The sequence below is a fragment of the Moschus berezovskii genome, chromosome 22 (assembly GCF_049115385.1).
Source record: "Moschus berezovskii isolate FMDL1 chromosome 22, NW_MosBer_1.0, whole genome shotgun sequence".
In the NCBI taxonomy this organism is placed as follows: domain Eukaryota; kingdom Metazoa; phylum Chordata; class Mammalia; order Artiodactyla; family Moschidae; genus Moschus; species Moschus berezovskii.
Window position 1 is genome coordinate 55,706,008 of NC_142481.1, and position 19,152 is coordinate 55,725,159.

At 57.4% G+C, this 19,152-nt stretch overlaps 1 protein-coding gene across 2 annotated transcripts in view; it reads right to left on the reverse strand.

Annotated features, from left to right (window-relative positions):
* Positions 1–19,152, reverse strand: part of CMIP (c-Maf inducing protein) — a 208,807-nt gene that overhangs the window by 17,771 nt on the left and 171,884 nt on the right. For both annotated transcript variants that reach the window (XM_055413063.2, XM_055413064.2), the window contains 5 exons: positions 17,223–17,285; positions 15,737–15,817; positions 11,342–11,445; positions 9,798–9,902; positions 3,890–4,243 (listed from right to left, as the gene is read on the reverse strand). In XM_055413063.2, coding sequence (XP_055269038.1) covers positions 3,890–4,243; positions 9,798–9,902; positions 11,342–11,445; positions 15,737–15,817; positions 17,223–17,285 — 707 coding nt within the window. The remainder of the gene's footprint in view (positions 1–3,889; positions 4,244–9,797; positions 9,903–11,341; positions 11,446–15,736; positions 15,818–17,222; positions 17,286–19,152) is intronic.

Here is a 19,152-nt window from a genome sequence, read left to right on the forward strand (position 1 = left end):
GGATCCATTGGCTTCGGGTGCACCAGGGAGCGTCTGGACTCTCCTGAGCAGCCACAAGCCCCAGGGATTTGTATCTTCAAGGTTCCAAACAGATGGGTCCACCTACTCGAACACGTACACGGTGCTCACACATACAGATGTGAGTTTCTGCTGCTTTGCTGGCAGCATCTAAAAACCTTGCCAGAAGCCCACGCACAGATGCTGACTGTGGGAACCGGGTACCCATCCTTGCCACAAGCCTGCAGGTGCCAGGTGCTGTGGCGAACACGAGGCACGCAGGAATTCACTGAATGCTCAAGGCAGCCCTGGGGGCCGGAACGCACTGACCAGGAGGACCATCCTTAGTTCACAACTGGGAAACTGAGGCCCAGAGAGGCAGATTCCTAAAGTGTATCATCAGTTAGATGTGGGGGAGGAAGCTTGGACCCCATGTGGACTGATGTGCAACCAAGGAGATGGTCCTTCCATCCCTGTCCCCCGGGGAACCCAGCTCACGATCCTGAGTCCCACTGGGAGGACAGTGGCTGGTGGAGGGTGAGCTGGTAGTGGTCGTGTCTGGGTCCCAGGGACCCTCATGAGGACAGAGGATGCTGGCTGGGCTCCAGCCCACCATGCCCCAGAGCCTGTGGCTTCATCCTGGCCCCTTACCTCTTACAGGCCCCCTCTCCATCTCTCAGCCTGCTAGAGGCTATTTCAGCCATTCTTATCCGCCAGGGTCTCCAGTCTCCCCGCTTCCTTGCACCAAACCCTTGGTGTTTCCCTTGTGCCGTCCGACACATCTGGCCGAGCAAGTTCTTCACTGAGCAGGGCTGTCTTGGGCCATGTCCCCAGTGCCTGCCTTCTACAGTCTAGTCTCTAGTATGTTTCTCAGTCACTAGAACAACCCCAAGTTCATCTGCATTTTCCCTAAGGGCCCCAGAGGGGTGAGGCATCTTCCAGCTGACTCCCAGCCCACTGAGGCCTCTTTCAAAATCCAGGTGTTTGCAAAAGTAACAAGGAGGCAGACAGATTCAAGCTGATGAGAAAATGGCCAATGTACCTATCTAGCCCTCATGACAGCAGCCTTTCTCTTCCTGGACAGAAGGGCATCACTCAGCCTGCTGCCACGCTTGTGCCTAGAGATCCCCATGCTCCACCCCACCAGGCGATGCCACTGCTTTCAGCACTTGGCACTACTCAGATTCAGAGGCTTCGAGCAAAAGGGCCCTGGCATTTAGCACAGAATCCTGCCCCTCTGGGCCCACAGTCAGTATTTGATGAGAGAATGCATAGAGAGATGGATACATTAATGTGTGAACTGCACACGTGTCCAGCAGGTTAAGAGCTGGGCACCAGATGACTAGAGTCCAAAGCTGGTCTGTCTGACTCCCAAGTCCCATCGTCCCACCCAGCCTCGCCCTCACACCATGATGATTTCAGTGTCAGCTCTGACCTGTGCTGGTCTCCTCCTTTGCAAGAGTCTCCGGGGAGCTGATTATGGCGTATGTTCCTTCTCGAAGTTGTCAGACTCTAACAGTTTGCAGGCCCTCCAGTGCGCAGACCACTAACCAGGACCCTCACCCACTCTCAGGATAAGAGAGGTGCCTGCTCCTTGTGGATGCGGTCCACCAGGCTGGGCCCTGGCTCGGGGCAGGACTTCTCTGGACCCCACAATGTGCTGACAAGACCTCTCAATTTCACAGGAGAGCCTCTGTTTTTTCATTGTCTACACACGACTCTCATCTAGCGAACCGTCCTATTGATCACAGCAGTCCACTCTCACCAAGTCCTAAATTCTTCCCCCTGAGGAAAACACACACTTTACAGATGAGAAAACCGAGGCCCCGAGAACACAGCAGACTAAGTGCTATGGCCGCACTTCCTCAATTCTCAGATGCACGTTTCTTGCAAACTGAGTCTGCACTGAATCCCATAATTTTTTTTCCCTCCCGAAGTGCTGTTATTAAATAGATGATGTGTCTCAGTCCCAACAGTACCTTAAAATAGAGGAAATACCGTTGTTGTTGTTACTGAAGTACAGTAACCCCCATCTGCCCAGTGTTTACGCCTGGGGGGGTACCTGATCTGTGCTGTACCCGATCTGTGCTGTACCCATGCCTTGAGAAGACCCGAGCCTTCTCTGCTTAGAGGCAGCTATGACTCAGAGAGGGCGGGTAACCAGCCCATGGTCACAAGCTGACATGGACACCCCCAGCCCCTAAGCCCAATAGCCTGGCTCTGAATGTGTGCTTTTTCCAATGGATCATACTTTGGAGTGCCCTGAGCTGCTGGGGCTTTGCGGATTTGACAGATGTGAGGCCCTCTGGTGGGCCAGTGACTCAAGCAGGCGGCAGAGCTAGTGGAGGAGAGCGCCTAGGAGAAGTAATCAGGCCCAAACTGTGCTCTGAGCGCCCCCATGGTGAAAAGGGCTTCAGGAAGTGTGCACCCTGCTTTGTGGAGACCCCCGGGCTAGGCGGGAGGGGCTGCTCTGAGCAGCGGTCAGGAACACCACCCGGCGGGCCCCCAGACCCCCACCCAGCTGGGCGGCGCGGGCAGGCAGGAGGTCTGGAAGCAGATTAGGAAGAACAGACTCTTGATTCATGAATGTGTTTATGAATAAGGGGGAAAAAAAAAGAGCGTCAACTGCATGATGAAACTCAAACCCTTAGCGCTTAATGAGAAATATGAGTCAGGGCTCGGGCCACCACAAGGCCCGGGAGCTCCAGGTGTTTGCAGAAAACAGTCGGGCTCAGGGGTCTGGGGAGGAGACCAGGGCTCGGTTAGAGGAGGAGGAGACGGGACTGTGGCTGGTCTGTCCCTTGGAGAGTTGACTGCCATCCCGGGAGGAAGTGGGCAGTTCTTCAGCCTCAAACTGAGATGCGTTCTGGGGGATTCTCTCTGGGTGGAATCTGGGGTTTGCTTTGGGTGGGGGCATTGCTAAATGCACGTGCACTCTGGGCTGGCCTTGGTTGCCAGAACCGTGAGCCAGGCAGGGCTGAGCCCTGGGAGACCCTGCCCAGGCCCGGAGCACCCAGCTCCGAAGCGCCACCAGGAGCAGACCGTGTCTCCGGGCTCCTGCCCAGGTCTTTTCCCACCAGCCAGGCACGCAGACCCTCATCTGCAAGGCATGCTCCTCCCTGCCCACCAGAGGAGGTCGCAGGACACAACACCATGTGCACACCATGCACACGGAGCATGCGTGGATCATGCAACACACTCACATGTGGTTCATGGGCACCTCTGCACACATACACAGAAACACACGAGGACTCCAGCTCTTGTGCACAAGTGTCCACACCCACGGGTGAGCACTCAAGAGCTACTCATGCACAGAAGCACAAGCACCCAGACACAACCGCACATGTACTTGCACTTCAAACACACATATGGGCTTCTTAGAGGCATCCACACCCATCCCACGTCCAGCTCGTGTATGCAGACAGTCACACACACGGAGGCAACCACTCACACGCTGTCATGCCTGCATACATCCAAAGGCACACACACGCACACGAGGACAATCTCAAACTCAGAGTGAGTCCACACCTTACACAACACGCTGAGGTGTCCACACAGACACACTCGGGTACCGCGTACTGCAGCACACCCTGGGCAGGAGTGTGCACTCACAGCTTCTCAGACTAATGGACCCACGTGTGGACATCCTGCTTGTGCCATGCCTGACACACGTGTCCAGGTCCTCAGACAAACATGCACACAGAGCCTGGCTTGCACTCCCAACACCCCTCACAACCTGTGCCCTCATGCCCTATGTCTGCATTCTGTGCACCCACACACATGCGTGTGCACACTCAACCCACACCCCAGCTGCGAGCCCCTCCCCCCGACTGAGCCCCGCCCCCAGCTGCGAGCCCCGCCCCACTGTCGCCCAGCCGGCCGGCTCACTCACAGCAGCTTGAGGATCTCCACGTAGCAGCCGAGCGTGCGGTCGGCCTGCGGGCCCAGCTCGATGCTCATGGTGCTGCAGGCGGGGCTGACCATGAGGCAGTCGATGAGGTTGGGCTCGTTGTCGTCGCCCGCGCTGGCCGTCAGAGCCGGCTTGGCAGTGCTGGCGGGCTCCACCTCCACGTGGATCTCGCTGGAGGCCACGACCACCGACTTGAGCCGCGCCTCGGACAGCGTGGCTTCCTGAGACACCAGGTCCGGGCTGGGGTGCAGAAGGCGCAGAGGTAAGGTGGGCTTCCGGTCGCAGGGCTGCTGGCAGCCGTTCCGGATCTCCTTCAGGCTGGGGGAGTTGTCGCGGCTGCGGGAGGCGGGGAGAGCCATGAGTGCGGCCCCGGTGGGGGGCGGTCCCGGACGTCACGGGCGGGGCTGCACCTGCTCAGTGCCCCCCGCGGCCCTGGATCGGGTTGGGCCGGCTCCCACCCACCAGCGAGCACGCAGGCCTCCTCAAGGCCTGCAGACAAGGAGAGGTAGAGGTTCAGAGGTGGCATCTGAACTGGGCCACCTGTCGGAGCAGGTGGCTGACACACGACTGTGAATGAGTGAATGCTGACCTTTCTACTGACTCGTAAGGCCATCGGCGCACCTCCACCAAGACGCCTTCTGGACACACCTTAGAGACCTCCTAGCGATCTGGTTTTCAGTTGCTTCCTATGGTCTAACTGTCCCCTCCTCTGGCTGAGGCCATAAGGTTAAGGTCCTCAGGACAGGCCCCAAGCCCCACCTCTGCCGCCCCATCCCTGCTGGCTGAGAAAGCTCAGCTTCTGCTCTCCACCGTGGAACCCCCTTCCAAGGAACCCCAAACCTCACATTCCGGTCCCCTGTGGTCCGCAGGTCACTCCTGTCTGCAGCACCCCACCACTCTTGGCTAACTCCCCAGAATGGCCTCTCCACTGCCTAGAGGAATGATGCGTGTGCAGAGGGTTAATGGGTGTTAGCTGGGCAAAGGGTGCTGTGGCATCACTGAGGTCACAGTGAGTGGGAAATGCTGGGCCTCTTTATGGCAGGACTTGTCAGAGCGTCGTGGGGGTAAAACACCCCCTCCTTGGGTGCTTCCAAATATTGCGAGGTGGCACTTCAGAACGAAGGGAACTCCAGCAGTGGGCGGTCCTTTGTTGGTGCCCCTGGGCTGGCACCATGCCGAGCACTTTCACACAGACATTCTCAGATATCTCTGAAGAGAAGGAATTACTCTCTCCACATTACAGATGAGAAAAGATGCTACCAGAGGTCAAATGACTACCCAGATGATCCAGCTTGTTAGTGGGGGCTAGGAGGTAAAACCAGGTTGCTGCCTGCATTTCTAAGATCCAGGATGAGTCCATGCAGGTCCTCCTCCTCCAAGAAGTCTTCCCTGATTTCCTCCACCTGCCATTCTCACCCTTCCTGCCCCTGTACCAGAGCTCTCCACCCCTGGCTGGACACTAGTGTCCCCTGGGGAACTTCTAAACATCCTGAGGTCCCATTAGGTTGGACTCTCTGGGGTGGAGTCCGGACACCAGTAAGGTTTGGGGCTTCCTATGTGTGCTGTCAAGGTTGAGGTTGCTGCTCTCAGGGACTCAGAGCACAATGATGTGACCACAAACAGCTGCTCGTCCCAACCCTCCTTAAATGGGCCACACGCACGCGGCTGTGTGTCCACAGAGAGGTGCGCGCTCCTTGTGCATGTGGGCTGGGCGTAGAACTCACACCCACCGCATTCGGAGGGCCTAAATGGTCAAGCACATGCCATGAGCCAGGTCTGAACAGAGCCCACCAAGGATGTTTGATAAATACACTCTAAGCTTTGCTGCGGAAAAAAACAAAACCCTTGAGCTGAAATCCAAGAATTCTATGGCTCATGGAAAACTGTGTGTGGTCCGGTGCGGGAGGCGTGCTAGCTGACTCCAAAGGCTCAGAGCTGACTTGCTACCCGAAGGCTCAGTTCCATCCCCTTTGCCTCTGCTGGGATTTAGGAGTGGATTTTCAAGGCTGTTTGGCTCAGACTGGGTGATTTTCCAGCGAGCTATGCTAACCTGGGTCAGCTTGTCTGTACTTTTGTGTATGAGGACATCGTGTACCCGCTGAGAGCGCCGTGGATGGGCTGGGAGGACGGCGTGGGGCTCTGTCTTCCAGGGGCTGACCAGCAGGGTGGGTGGACCTGAGCCCAGGAAAGGTCTCACAGCCCGCGGCATGACTTCCTGGAGGGGCTCACGGTGGCTCTCAGAACCCACACTACTTTGGGCTCCGATGCTGGGCTGTCTTGAGCGGGGAGTTGGAGCTGCCTGTGTGGGCTGGGGAGGGTACCAGGGCCCACTTCACCCTCCCCAAGCCTCCACCCTGGGCACCAAGTTGCAACCGCTGCCTAATAGTATCCCCAAGGTCACGCCTAGCTTCTGCAGCACTGGCCAGAGGGGACTCCAGAGGGGATTCCGGAAACGGACATTAAGTCCTTTCTCTACTTAAAACCCACAGGTGACTACAATGCCCTTAGAAGAAAACCTCTAAGGCAGGCACAGCCCTGCCACTCAAAGAGTGGTCCCCTACCAGTGGCACCGGTGGTCCTGGGGGTTGGTCAGGCAAGCGGGCCTGGCAGGGGGGCCCCAGGAGCAGCTCGGTGTGGGAGGTGGGAGACGCTCGGCAGTGTGGCCCCTCCGTGGCCCGGCCTTCCCCTCCAACTTCGGCCTCCGCCCCTCTCGCTGCTCGGGTCACACTCAGTTCCCCTCACTGCCTCCCCTGCAGGGGCCTTTTGCCTGGAGCAGGTCACCCATGGCGCTTGCCAAGAATGCAGATTCCGGGCCGGGCCCAGAGACGCAGCGTCCAGCAGTCTACATTTGAGATAAGCCATGCAGGGGACCGTGAAGCAGGCGCTTAAGGACCACCAATAGAGGACACGTGACCACTGGCCGGCCCACCTGCCCTGCCAGGCCTGGGCGCCTGCTGGCCCTCTGCCTGGGTCCTCCTGTCCTGCCTCCAGCCCTGCTGACAGCCAGGATGTGTCAGTTTAAGCATCACCGCTCCGCAGAACCCCTTCCTCTCTTTCCCCTAGAGCAGGGGTTCTCAACTCTGGCCACACGTGCCATTTGCCTAAGGTGTTAAAAACAAACAAACAAATACCAAACAGAACTTGATGCCAGGGGCATTCCAATTAAATCAGAGTTGCGGTGGGTGGGGCCCAGGCACCGTTTTTTCCTTTTCTTTTTAAAGATATAACCAGTGGGACGTAAGTAAATATCTCACAACCAACTCTGCAGAAAACAGGAGTCCTGAGGGGTAGTGCCTGCCGATTTTCTTGGTGTGAATACTCCCACCACAACCAGATTCAACGGCCAACGTGCCATCCCTGACTGTGGGATCCGAACGTGCCAGGGCTCCAGCACACGCCTGCGGTGACTTCAGTCGTCCAGGTGAATCCACAGATCTCAGGTGCAGAGCTTTGTGACTGTCACAAGTTCCCTGGTGCAACAGACAGCCACCAGACCAGAGCTCCTCCCTGCGGACACGCCTGATATTTGCTTCCAGACAGTTCAGGTAATTCCTGGGAGGGTGGGGGTGGGGGGCTGCCCCATGCATGGCAGTGAGTTCAGCAGCATCCCTGACCTCTACCCACTCTTCCAGCAGCGCCCCTCCTTCTGCAACCCAAGATGTCTCCAGACGCTGCCAGATACACCAGGGGGGTCAAAACTGCCCCCAGCTGAGAACCATGGACCAAGGTCAAGACGTGAAACTTTCCTGAGGACCCAGAAGCTCCTCTCACGCCTAACTCCCCACCTGGCGGCAGCCACTATTCTGGCCTCTATCACCATGGACTGTTTTCCTGTTCTTGCACTTTAAGGAACAAGACTCACACTCTATGGCTTCTTCTGTCCCATACTGTGTTTGGGAGATTAATCCCTGGCTTGCCGGTTGCACTGGTTCACTCCTTCTCGCTGCCCTGCGGTATTCCTCCCTGTGAACAGACCACAGCTGATCCGCGTGGCTGCCGTAGGACGCTGGGCTCAGGCAGACCTCAGTTTGGGGCTATGACTAACAACGCTGCTATAAACCTTCTTGCACCTGTCTTCCGATGGAGGTACCCCAGCGATTAGGAGCTGCGAACCAGGGTTTACTTTATGCTTAGCTTCATGCAGGCTTCAGTTTGTAGAGCTTTCTCGGGTGACTGAAGTGCACCCAGGGTTGTAGACCACGTGAGTTACGCCTCTGGCTTCTTTCATCACAGCCCTGACCTCACCGCTCGCTTTCTCACTCCCCACCCTCTCCGTCCACCATTTCATCAGCCACTCGGAGGGCGGGAGACTGGCTGCTTCACTTCTGTGCCTTCAGCACCTGGCACACCACGGACCCTCACTAAACGAGTGTTGCAGGGCAGGGGACATCCTTGTGGGAAGAGCGGTTAAGACTCCACACACCCAATGCAGGGGGCCTGGGTTGATCCCCAGTCAGAGAACTAAGACCCCGCGTGCTGCGTGGCACAGCCAAGAAGAGCCCCCACCCCAAAAAAGAGAAAGGATGAAAGAAGGATGAAGGTGGCCACTGCTGTCTTTAGCTCCCTCTCTGTGCAATAGCGTGCGTGGTTTGTAATCCTGGTTCTTTCTCCTGGGGGGCATCTGGGAGAGAGATTCCATTCTGCTTCCTGAGTCAGGGAATCCCTGCTCCAGGGCAACCAGGCAGAGCCGTGGAGACTCAGAGGGAAAACTCGGGGAGGTGCCGTTTCCTGCTCCTGCCCCGAGACCAGAGTCCCAGCTCAGGTGTCCATGGAGTGAGTCGGGGAGGGAGAGATGAATCAGAGGTTTCGGGAGCAAAAGGAGCCTGAGAGTGTGTGACACTCCTGATGCTCCTCCTACTTCCTGGGGTGGCCTGCATTTGACATGCATGCGGGTCAGCTCCAGAGGTGCAGGCTGCAAGGCCAAGGGCACGTGACCACCTGTGTACACAGGGAAGCTGAGGACGGCTGTACAGGCCATGTACTACTCTCAACCTCCTCCTCCTTTTTTTTTTTTTTTAAAACATAAGCTGCTGTAGAGCGTGAAACAGGCACTCGGGAATGACCAGCAGGACATCTTCATGTTGCCCAGTTCACTCAGGTTTTCAGTGAGGCTCCACTGCCTCTTCCTGAAGGACTGAAATATATCCCTGTGGTGGCCCCGGCTCTAGTGGGGCCTGGACACAATTTGGCCCTCTCGGAGTTGTGCAGTGCACCGCCTGAACGACTGGGCAGGGCTGCTGCTGCAGACGCCACCTGCGCCCTGCATGTCTTATCTTTTCTCATGACCCCAGAGATCACCATACAAAGTTCATACAACCAACGGCATCCACGTCACTCTGCATCCTCGGAGCCAACCTTGACCCGGGAAGAATGGGAGCTGGTAACTACCCACCCCGGCGTCATCATCCCTCAAGGGGAGGGCTCTGAGAACGTCGCACAGTCTCCCGGGAGGTCCCCCAGGGTGCGCTCAGGGGCCTCCAGCACTCACTGCGTACCAACAGCAACTCTGCCAGCTGCCCTCCCACTGCCTTCGGGGGTTAGCTCCCGCACAAGCCGACGCACCCAAGCCCGGGGGACCCAGGACAGTAGCTCTGTCATGCCCTCTTCCTGTCACACAGGCCTGAGGCTGAGAAATCTTCAGAATAGACATGTGTCCCTAAAGCCGAGTTAATACGATGGCCGTGTAGCACCAGCAGATTCCAGTGTCAGCTTCTCTGGCCACACCCTGGGTCTGGGCCCCGGCACCAGCGAGCACTGGGGTTTGGCAGACGCACTGGGGGCAGCTCCAGTGGAAGCCACTCCACCCTCCCGGCCGCCCAGGTGTGTATAGACCCCCATCTCCGGAGAGAGCGTGTCCCACCCAGACCCTCTCAAGGCCGAGGGCACTGACCTGTTGATGAACTCTTCGTAGCAGGAGTAGATGGCGGCCAGGCACACGGCCACCAGGTTGGGCAGGACCCGGGGATGGGGGCAGTGCCCCGTGGGGCCGTGCATGCTGGAAAAGAGCAGAGGGCCGGTGAGCGGGCAGCTGTGGGGGTGCTGCCCACGGCAGGGAGGCAGGGGGCCCCAGGACGGGGTGGCCCTGGGCCTCTGCAGGGAGGTGGCAACCCTGGGATCTGGGTCCTGGGCTCCTCTGTGCTCAGGCATGAGAGCCAAGTTCCGGGCCTAGGATCCCTGGGTTCCAGCCCAGCGGAGCACCTTGGCACGCTTCGTAAACTCTCCACTCTTTCCTCAGCTCTGGAATGAGGACAATGGTCCCCTACTCACTTCAGGACCCAATTCTCTAATTCAGAGGACGACGTCGCCTACAGGGGCCAGACGGCCTCGGACCGACGCATTTATGCCCAGTGGTTCTGTAAATGAGGATTCACAGCACCTCATTTTGCTGTCCACGTGGGCTGCTTTGAAAGAAAAAGTTATTATCGGCACCCTGGCCTGGCATGGGGTCTGGGACACGGTCCTCTGCAAATGCCAGCCGCTGTTACTTACCACAGCTGTCTTTGCCTGTTTTCTCATCTGTAAAATGGGTCTCCTACCCCCATTCCAGTGCTCTTTGGGGCCTGGGGTTAGTACCCAAAACATTGCTGGAAAAACGTTAAGAGGCCTAACCTGAAACAGTTTCATAAACCATTACTGGGTGCTGTAAGGGAGCCCTGGAGTCCCCAGGGCTCTGGCAGAAGGACAGTCCTATGGGTCTGGAAATGCTTTGTGAGTTCCAGGTACTGAGTAGCTTTTGGAACCAGCTTGAACAGGCTATCACAATTTTCTGAAAAAAATGAGCAGCTGTGACGATGATCGCTAACGTTCCTGCCACACTTAAGCTCCGTTCTTGGTGTCTGCATGTGCGAGTTCACCGAGTCCTCACGGTAACTGGATGAAGTGGGCACCATAGTCCTTATCTCACAGGTGAGGACACTGAGAAAAGGTTAAAACAATCAGAGCGAAGCGACCCCCCTTCCCCACCAGCCCGAAACCAGAAGTGACTCAGAGGATCTGACTTCCTCGAGGCAAGTTTGGGAGGTGGCTGTTCAGTTCCCTGCTGAGGACTCTCTGGGGCTACCACACCCCCAGCACCCACAGGAATACTCTTATCATTTAGGACTGTTGCCATTTCCCGAGTTCCTACTGACCATCAGGCACTGTGCTTGGGGCTTCCTCAGATATCATCTGATTAATTGCACAAACAATCCCGGTAGATAACCGGGGAAACAGGATCAGAGAGGTGTAGCAACTGACTTGATGTCACACAGCAAGTGAGTGCCTCGGACGGTGCACAGCCAAGAGGACCCAGGAGGCCCCTGTAGAAGATGAGGTGAATGGGGCCTCTCAATGCCAGCAGGGCCTCTCCTAGCGCCAACAGAGCACCTGGTTCTGGGTGCAGGGGAAAGTTGGCCCACCGGCCAGGAGCAGAGGGGCCCCAGACGAGAGACCCACCTCTGAATGAACTTCTTCACCACCTCCATCCCCGCGTTGAGCTCGTTCAAGGCAAGGATGTACTCCTGAGTGAACAGCCTCAGTCGCGGGCACTTCCCAAAGTCCTACAGGGAGTGCAGAGGGCAGGGGTTGGAGGAGACCAGAATGGGTGGGAGGGGTCCCACCCTGCCCTGGGTGTGCGAGCAATGGGGCGCCACCAGCAACGCCCTCCTCCTAGAAGCACACACGTCTTCCGCGTGAAGGAACAGGCCTGCTCACCCCCGAGCTCATGCCCTGCCTGCGGAGCTGGGAGACGACCTGGCTCAGGAGGGTCCCTGGCACTGGTCGGCTACCCTGCGAGGTGGCAGGGGTGAGCACGCCACCCAGATGTGTTGGGAACACAGCCCAGCTGGGCTACATGAGGGTTCCAGCTGGGCTCCAGCCATGACCACAAACACCTTCTCTGCAGCTCCCAAGGGATTCAGGGCCCCCTGCTTCCTGTGCACGCGGGTGTGCATGCCTGAGAGCTGTGGCCTGGAAGGCAAGTGTGTGCCCTGGACGGGGACTGTGTACATGGAGGTGGCTGGTAAGTCCTGGGTCAGCCCAGCAGGGGTGGGGCAGGAATGAGGAATCACGTGTCCAGTGTGAAGAGCAGCATAGGCGGTTGGGGGAGGCGAGTGTGGGCCGGGAAAGGACTGCGCCCGTCCCACGTCACGTTAGGGACCCGGAGTCGCTAGGCTTGTGAACCCACGAGCTGCGGTGCCAACAGTGTGGAGGGCCAGTCAGGGTGGGAATGAGGTTGATTAGCACGACCTCAGAGGGCAGCCTGGCGGTCTCCAGCCTCCTCGGCTTCTCCTCTAGCCCCCACTCGGGGGAACCCACGTAACAAAAAGCAACCTGGGCCAGGACTCTAAATAGGGCCCCTGAGGACTTGCCCTGTGGATCTCATGGATCCCACGGGCCCTGGGGAAAGGGAGTGGAGTAGGACTCGGCCGGCCGGCTCCTCCGGCCAGCTCACAGGGTGGGTTTCCTGACCGGCCTGCTGCTCTGCACCTGCAGGGAGGGACTGAGTTAGGTTCCCCAAGGGGTCGGGGCTCATCTCCTCCAATCCTGCCTGCTAGAGTCATGCCCCTGCATGAGGAGGGCAGCAAAAGCCATGGAGAAAGCTCAGAATCTAAACACGTGCGTGTGTGTGTGTTTATGTACCTATGTGCGCGCATGCACATTGGGCTTGGAGACGGGGCCCCTGCCTGAAGCCTGACTGTGCTTTCACACTGAGGTGGATGCCCACAGTCCCCAGAGAAGGGCAGCAGGAACACCCCTCTCTGGGCCCACTGTCCGGCCCTGTGCAACAAGGGCTGCAAGAACTCATCTCCTTCCACCCATGAGGTTTTATGATTCTGTGAAAACTGTTTCCATTAAGCCCTGCTGAAGATACCTGCCATTATTATCTCTATTAGATTTCTGTAGAGCCAAGGTCATTTTTCCAACATTATAGATTGGCCTGGTGGCCTTTGAACATGTGGGTGAGGGACATCTCGCCTCTTTGGCAAAGTCGAACATGCGCCCCTTGGAAAACAGGAGGTCCGATCAGCCAGTGGGCCACTAGGACCACGGCCACATCTTCCTGCCACCTTGGCTACAAGAACACGCCAGTGAGTGGCATGTGGGCACAGGGACTGTGATCATTCTCAGGGATGCAGTGAACACATTGTTTAGAATCTCCAGGGGAACGTACTGAACGACTGCTTCCATATCTAATTTTTATTGTGGCCCAGGGAGCAACACTCTTTGAGATTCTTAACCTAGGTTCGGTCTGCTCATCCATGAGATGGGCCACGTGATATACTGACAAGAGCTGCACTCGCAGTATAGGAATTGCAGAGTAGGAAGACTCCAAAAGCACCATGAGGCAGGTGTGTGTGTGTGTGTGTGACCCACCCCATTTCCCAATGTTCCAGTGTCCCCTCAATGAGAAACACTGCACACGGGGTCAGGAGACGTCAGGGTTCACACTGTGTTAACAGGTCCATGGCTGGTGGCCAGCTAGGCACACTCACTGGCCAGTGAGTGACCAGGCGCTCCGTGCCAGCTCCCAAACGGTGTCCCGGCCAATCACTGAGCTTTAGGGGGTGTTATGTGGGTGACACCGAAGGCTCGTGGTGCTTCCCACACGGGGTGTGAGCCACAGTCACATTCATCTCTCCTGCAGGAGGGCCTCATTCCCGACCCGGTCCTGCCTGCAGCTCTCCTCACACAGTTCAGTGTGTAATCAGTGGACTTCAAGAGCAAGCGGGACTGTGAAGCTTTACAGCATCCCTGGATGCTGGGACCACGGGGGGAAGTTCTATAAACATGAAGAGAGGGTTCTTGCCTGAGGGATCCCGGGCTCTGCCAGACCACAACAGATGCTATAAATTCTGGGTCTGCCCTGTAGCTGTTCTGATTTTTATCCAGAAAATTACATGGTCAACACTCCGGGCCCATAAAACTAACCAGACATAAGGAAGACGCTGTACGGTCAAGCTTTGGGAGGCTGCCTGAATTTTGATGTTTTCCCCTTTGAAGTCAGACATCCTAAGAGAATCCTTATTAAGTGCTTCTGTATCTGAGGAGGGTGGACCCTGGCCAGGGACGCCCTGGGGGGTGGCTCCGTCCCTGACAAGTCCAATGAGATGAGGTCCTTTGCCAAAGGAACTCCAGCACCTTTGCTCTCCGAGAGAGCGTGACCCTCACCTCACACCACATCCATGGTGACTTTAAAGTTAACGGTCAGGGACCCTTTTCTCCCAGCTGGCCAAAGCCAGAGAGCGTCCTTGAAGTGATTAAAGCCCAAATCAGGCAGAACACCTCTCACCCCCTACCCCCCAGCGAAGTTTCTTTCTTAGTCCTGGAGACAAAACTGGATGGAGGGGACCCACCCCCTGTGCTCAGAAAACAAGAAATACACGTTCATCTAAAACCACGGAGGAGAGCTCTGAAACAAGCGACAGTTCACGGCGGTGTGCGATCGATCAGCCAGAGAGAATTCGCACAGCACCAGCACGGCCCCACGCTCGTGGCTGCCTGGAGGAAGATTCTGAAGCCACTCTGGGCTCCGCGGGACGAGTGCTGTGATCAACTAAGGATGTCTGCCCTGGGTGTGGGACACGGGGGCGCGGCGCACGTGTCCTGCGTTTCCACCCCTGACTGGGGAAGGTGGTGGGCTGCATCCTCCTCTTTGGGGGCCCGGTGTCAAGGCAGGAAGCTCCCTCACAGATCAAACCGTAAGCAGGTCACCCTTCTTCAGAGCTGCTTTCACACCTGCCCACAGGGTCCTGGAGTGACCCATGGGACTCTGGGTCTCCTGGTCTGCAGGAGGCCATCAGGAGAGCCACGTGAGACAATACACTGGAGCGTCACTCGGCTCTGAGAGGCGCCCCGTGGGAAGCTGAGAGCAGTTGTTACTTGTTCCGGTTTCCAGCTGTGGTCCTGGGGCCAATCGGCCAAGTCTGCTCAGCCCCAGTTTCCCCACATGCAATGCAGAGAAAACGACCACATCCAGGGCTGTTCCCACTGGACCGAGGCGAGACTGCAGAAGGCTGGCGGGTTCCGGGAGCCCGGACCACTGAGTGGGGAAAGCAATGCTGCCTCTGTGCTTGTAAACGAGCTACGGGGCAGACGACGCGGGCCTCCTCACGGGTCCCCCACGCCCTGTTCCTGTCCTGGGACCCCTCCTGAACACCTGCGGCGCTGCGTCGTCAGGCCCCTTGGGGGCGCGGGGCTGTGACCGCCTCTCGGACTCTCCTTGTGTTTGAGCACCTGGCCATTCGGAGGACCGTCCTGCGGAACGTTCCTCAGCTGGGACTGGTCTGAGGCTTTTCTCACCATCAGACGGAGGCGGAAGGTTGGAGAGAGAAGACCCCCGCGGGCCGGGGCCCTCCTGCTCACATCACAAAGGGTGCCTGCCTTCACCCAGAAGTCACACTGTGACTTCTCACTGTTGACCTTGACCTCGCCCAGTAGGCTGAGGTCACGACCGTCAGGTTCCTGCACCGCACGGCCCTTATCCCCACTTCCATGCATACTGCCACCGGCAGCCCCCTCCTACGGAGTGAGAGGTTCACCCCCCGCCTCCTCGAGGGCCAAGTTCCCACAGGTATTATCTGTGATGCTATACACACGAGACCTCTTTCTTCTCCCCTGACCACGTTATTTTTGTCATTCTTACTGTGCAAAGATTCTTCCTGTTGCCTTTTACCTACAAAGCACAGAGCCAAGCAGGGCAGGCTGCACGAAGACCCCGACTTGCAATCCCAAGTCCAGTCCCCCGGTCCTTGGCCGTCAGCCCCATCCCCCGGTTTTTTTGGGAAAGTGACAGACTGGAAGCTCGTGGCCCTCGGCGGGCTCTGCGGTGGGGGGCCCGGGGCAACTCACCATATTATGCTTCAGGATTCTCTGGACCACGGGGGTGAACACTTCGATGACCACCATGGACCGGGGCCGCTCTCTGCAGTGCTGGGGGGACAGCAGGACACGGTCAGGGCTGAGCCTGGCGGGGTCCAGCTGGGGCCCCCGGAAGCCCTGACCATGGTGTGTGGGGGAGGCAGGGGCCCAGCTCTGCTGCCCGGGACCCCCTGCTCCACACTGCTGTATGGCTTTCTGTTCCCTTTGGGGAGAGTAAGGAAAGTGGGTGGGGATGGGACCTCCCGCTTGCTGTTTTGATCTGACAGTCTGCAGTTGTTGCCGGTGGTACAGACAAGTCCTATCACACAGTCCTGTTTAACAGGGTGAGATTCCTGCAGCACAAAGGTCCAATGGAAGAGTCTCTTGAAAATTGGGGGCTAGTGTTTGGATGCCAGAATCTCAAAAATTCTGTGATTCTTCTTTCGACGGCTTTGAGAGCAAGCTCACTGCCGTGTGCAGGGCACACAAGGCTCTCAGGATATTTATCTCACTGGCCTGGGATTTTGTTTTTCAAGATGAAATTGAAGGCCCTCGGGTGAAGCAGATGGGACCCACTGCTCCAACACATTTAAACCTGCTGGGGCCTGAAGGCACTGTTTCCAGAGGGCCTGGACTTAGGATGTGAGAAACCAGGGCTTTCCTGGACAATCCTTCATAAACAAACCCTCCCCAGAATGCGGGGTCCTGGCTTCCAAGAACTAGCGGGCCCCTAGTGCCCGCCTGGCCACGCCGCACCTGTCTCACTGTGCATACAGACCACACCCCACGAGCCTGGGGGAAAGGGTCAGCAGGAGGAAGACCAGAAGAGCTGGATGAGCAGCAAACCCAGGCCTAGCGACTCTCCAAGGACATCAGATCATTGCGTCAAAATATCACCCGGCCAGGGACCAAGCAGGACTGCCTGCTGGTCCAGCCCCCAGGCCGCTGAGGTGCACTCTCGGGCGAGGGACGACTGGTCCAACGTGCTCTGGGCATATTCTGTGTGAATCCCACCGTGAGGCTGGCACTGGGTCCCTGGGAGCAGAGATCCTACACCGAGGCTCCTCCAAGCTCACCTGCACCCCTACCACCCCATACTTGCCCGGCTCAGGGAAAGCCCCATGGCCAGGCTCTCACTGTGGGCCAGCCGGTGCTCACAGCAGCCCTGGCTAATAACAGCCCAGCTCTGACGTCAGGAGCCAGAAAATGTGCTGCAAACTTCTCTCAAGATGGCCAGGAAGATACTCCCAGGAAAAGCTCAGTGCTCCCCTCTGACCTGTTGGTCTGGACCCTGGGCCTCACTTATCACCTGTCTGGTGGAGAGGGGGCCTGGCTCATCTCTAACTCTGTCTGGGCCCCTGATCTGTTCGGGGAGGAGTCTGGGTTTCCAGCAAATTTTGCAAAACCAACCCCCACAACGCACACACGGAGACAGGCTGCTTCCTGCAAACATAGCCCCGCTTCGGCGATGCCGTACCTTGCAGAAGAATTCACAGAGATCCGGTGGTGGATGGTTGTTTTCCAGCAAAGGAGCGATTGCCTGAAAGAAGAGGAACATGTCAGTCAGAATCTCTTGGAAGGAATCGTAGGGGGTGTGTCAACGCACGAGGGCTGATTCACAGTGGAAAACCCGACCTTCTGGTCGCCGTCTGGGCAGACAAGGTCAGTTACGTGAGCACCTCAGTGGGAGCTGAAGCCATGGAAATTGAGGCTCTGTTCACAGCAGCAACGTGCAGGCTGACCCACAGGCGGAGACACGGCCCAGGGTTTTACTTGCCTGGGGCTGTGCTGTTCAATATAGTAGCTGCTGGCCACATGTGAATCTTACCATTTTAAGTGACACGGGAGAAAGCTTTTTTTTAGCCATGCCATGTGGCTTGCAGGATCTTAGTTTCCCGACCAGAGATTGAACCTGCAGCAGAAGCAGAGTTCTAACCACCAGTGGACTGCCAGGGAAGCCCCAGGAAAATGATTTTTCAGGCAATGAAAGTACAGCTCCTCAGTTGTGCTAACCACAGTTCAAGTGCTCACCAGCGCCATGAAGCTGGTGACCGCCGCCATGTACAGGGCAGACAAGGGGCATGCCCTTCACCACGGGAAGCTCTCCCCCACAGTGTGGGAAGGGGGTGGAGGGCTCCAAGCTGGCCGCCAGGCTGAGCCCACCACGCGCGCGCCGTCCTCCACAGCCATGCGGACTGATCGCGACGCTGGTGATAAGAACCGCGCGCCACGAGCAACGCCCCAGCAGCCGCTGCTGTAACCGGGCACCTGACTGCCGGGCTCCGGGCTGTGTCCCGCCAGCACTCTCCACTACGCGCTGGGAGGCGGGTGTGCATCCTGACCTTTCCTGAGAGAGGTGAAGTCTGCGGCCTAGAGTCACGTGGTTAGGCGGGGCTGGAGCCGGATTTGAATCTTCAAGTGTGACCCAAGAGCCTGAGCTATTCACCAGCTGACTTCTCAGCCTGAGCTCTCCACAGGACCGGGATATAGGCAACCCCTCTGGGGACAAATCCAGAGGCAGGGAAAGGGGACAATGAGAGACCCCAAGTAAGCCAGGCCCACGGTTCGGGCTCCGCACCTTGTTTTCAGAAGCTCAGTGCCTGGCCTGCTGGATGGGGATGCTTCACTGCCTGGTGCGGGTGACCATGGGAGAGGCTGGGCCGCAGCAGGGGTGGGGGACGGGGCGAGGGGCTCCCCCAGCCCTCAAGTCACCGCCTGGCACTCAGCCCAGCTCCCTGCACTGGTCTCTGGGAGGGGGGCCACAAGGCAGGGTGGATCCCCCTGGCTCCAGCCCCTTCACAGTAATGAGTTAAAGAATGAAGGAGTGGGAATGGATTAAGCGTCCACAGTGGGTGTCAGGCGGGGGCTCCGCGCTTCCATGGCTATTATCTCATTTGAGCCTCATGACAACTCAGTGAGGTCAAACGTGAGTGATTTCCACTCGTACAGATGAAGAGACAGAGGGGCGGGGAGGCCTGCCCCAGTCACAGAGTCGTGATCATTTTAGATTGTAGTATTAAAAAAAAGAGTGTATGTTCTTCTGGAATCTTTCCCAGTTAATTGTTCCAGCAGCCCTGCGGGAAAGGCACTGTGGTCACACCCATTTCACAGATGAGAAGACTGAGGCTTAGAGTGTCAAGGTAGCTGAACGGAGTACAGGGTAGACCAGGGGTTCTCTACTGGGATAGTTCTGTCCCCCTCCCAGGGGGCATTAGCATGTCTGGAGACAAGTCTGAAAGTCATGACAGGGGGATGTGACTGGCATCCAGGGGGTTGTGGCCAGGGATGCTATGATGTCCTACAATGGGCGGGACAGCCCCCACCCAAGAAGCCCCAGGTTAGACATGCAAGAAAGGACTTAAGAGAATCTCCAAGACATGTTGTTAAGTAAACAAACTAAACACAGA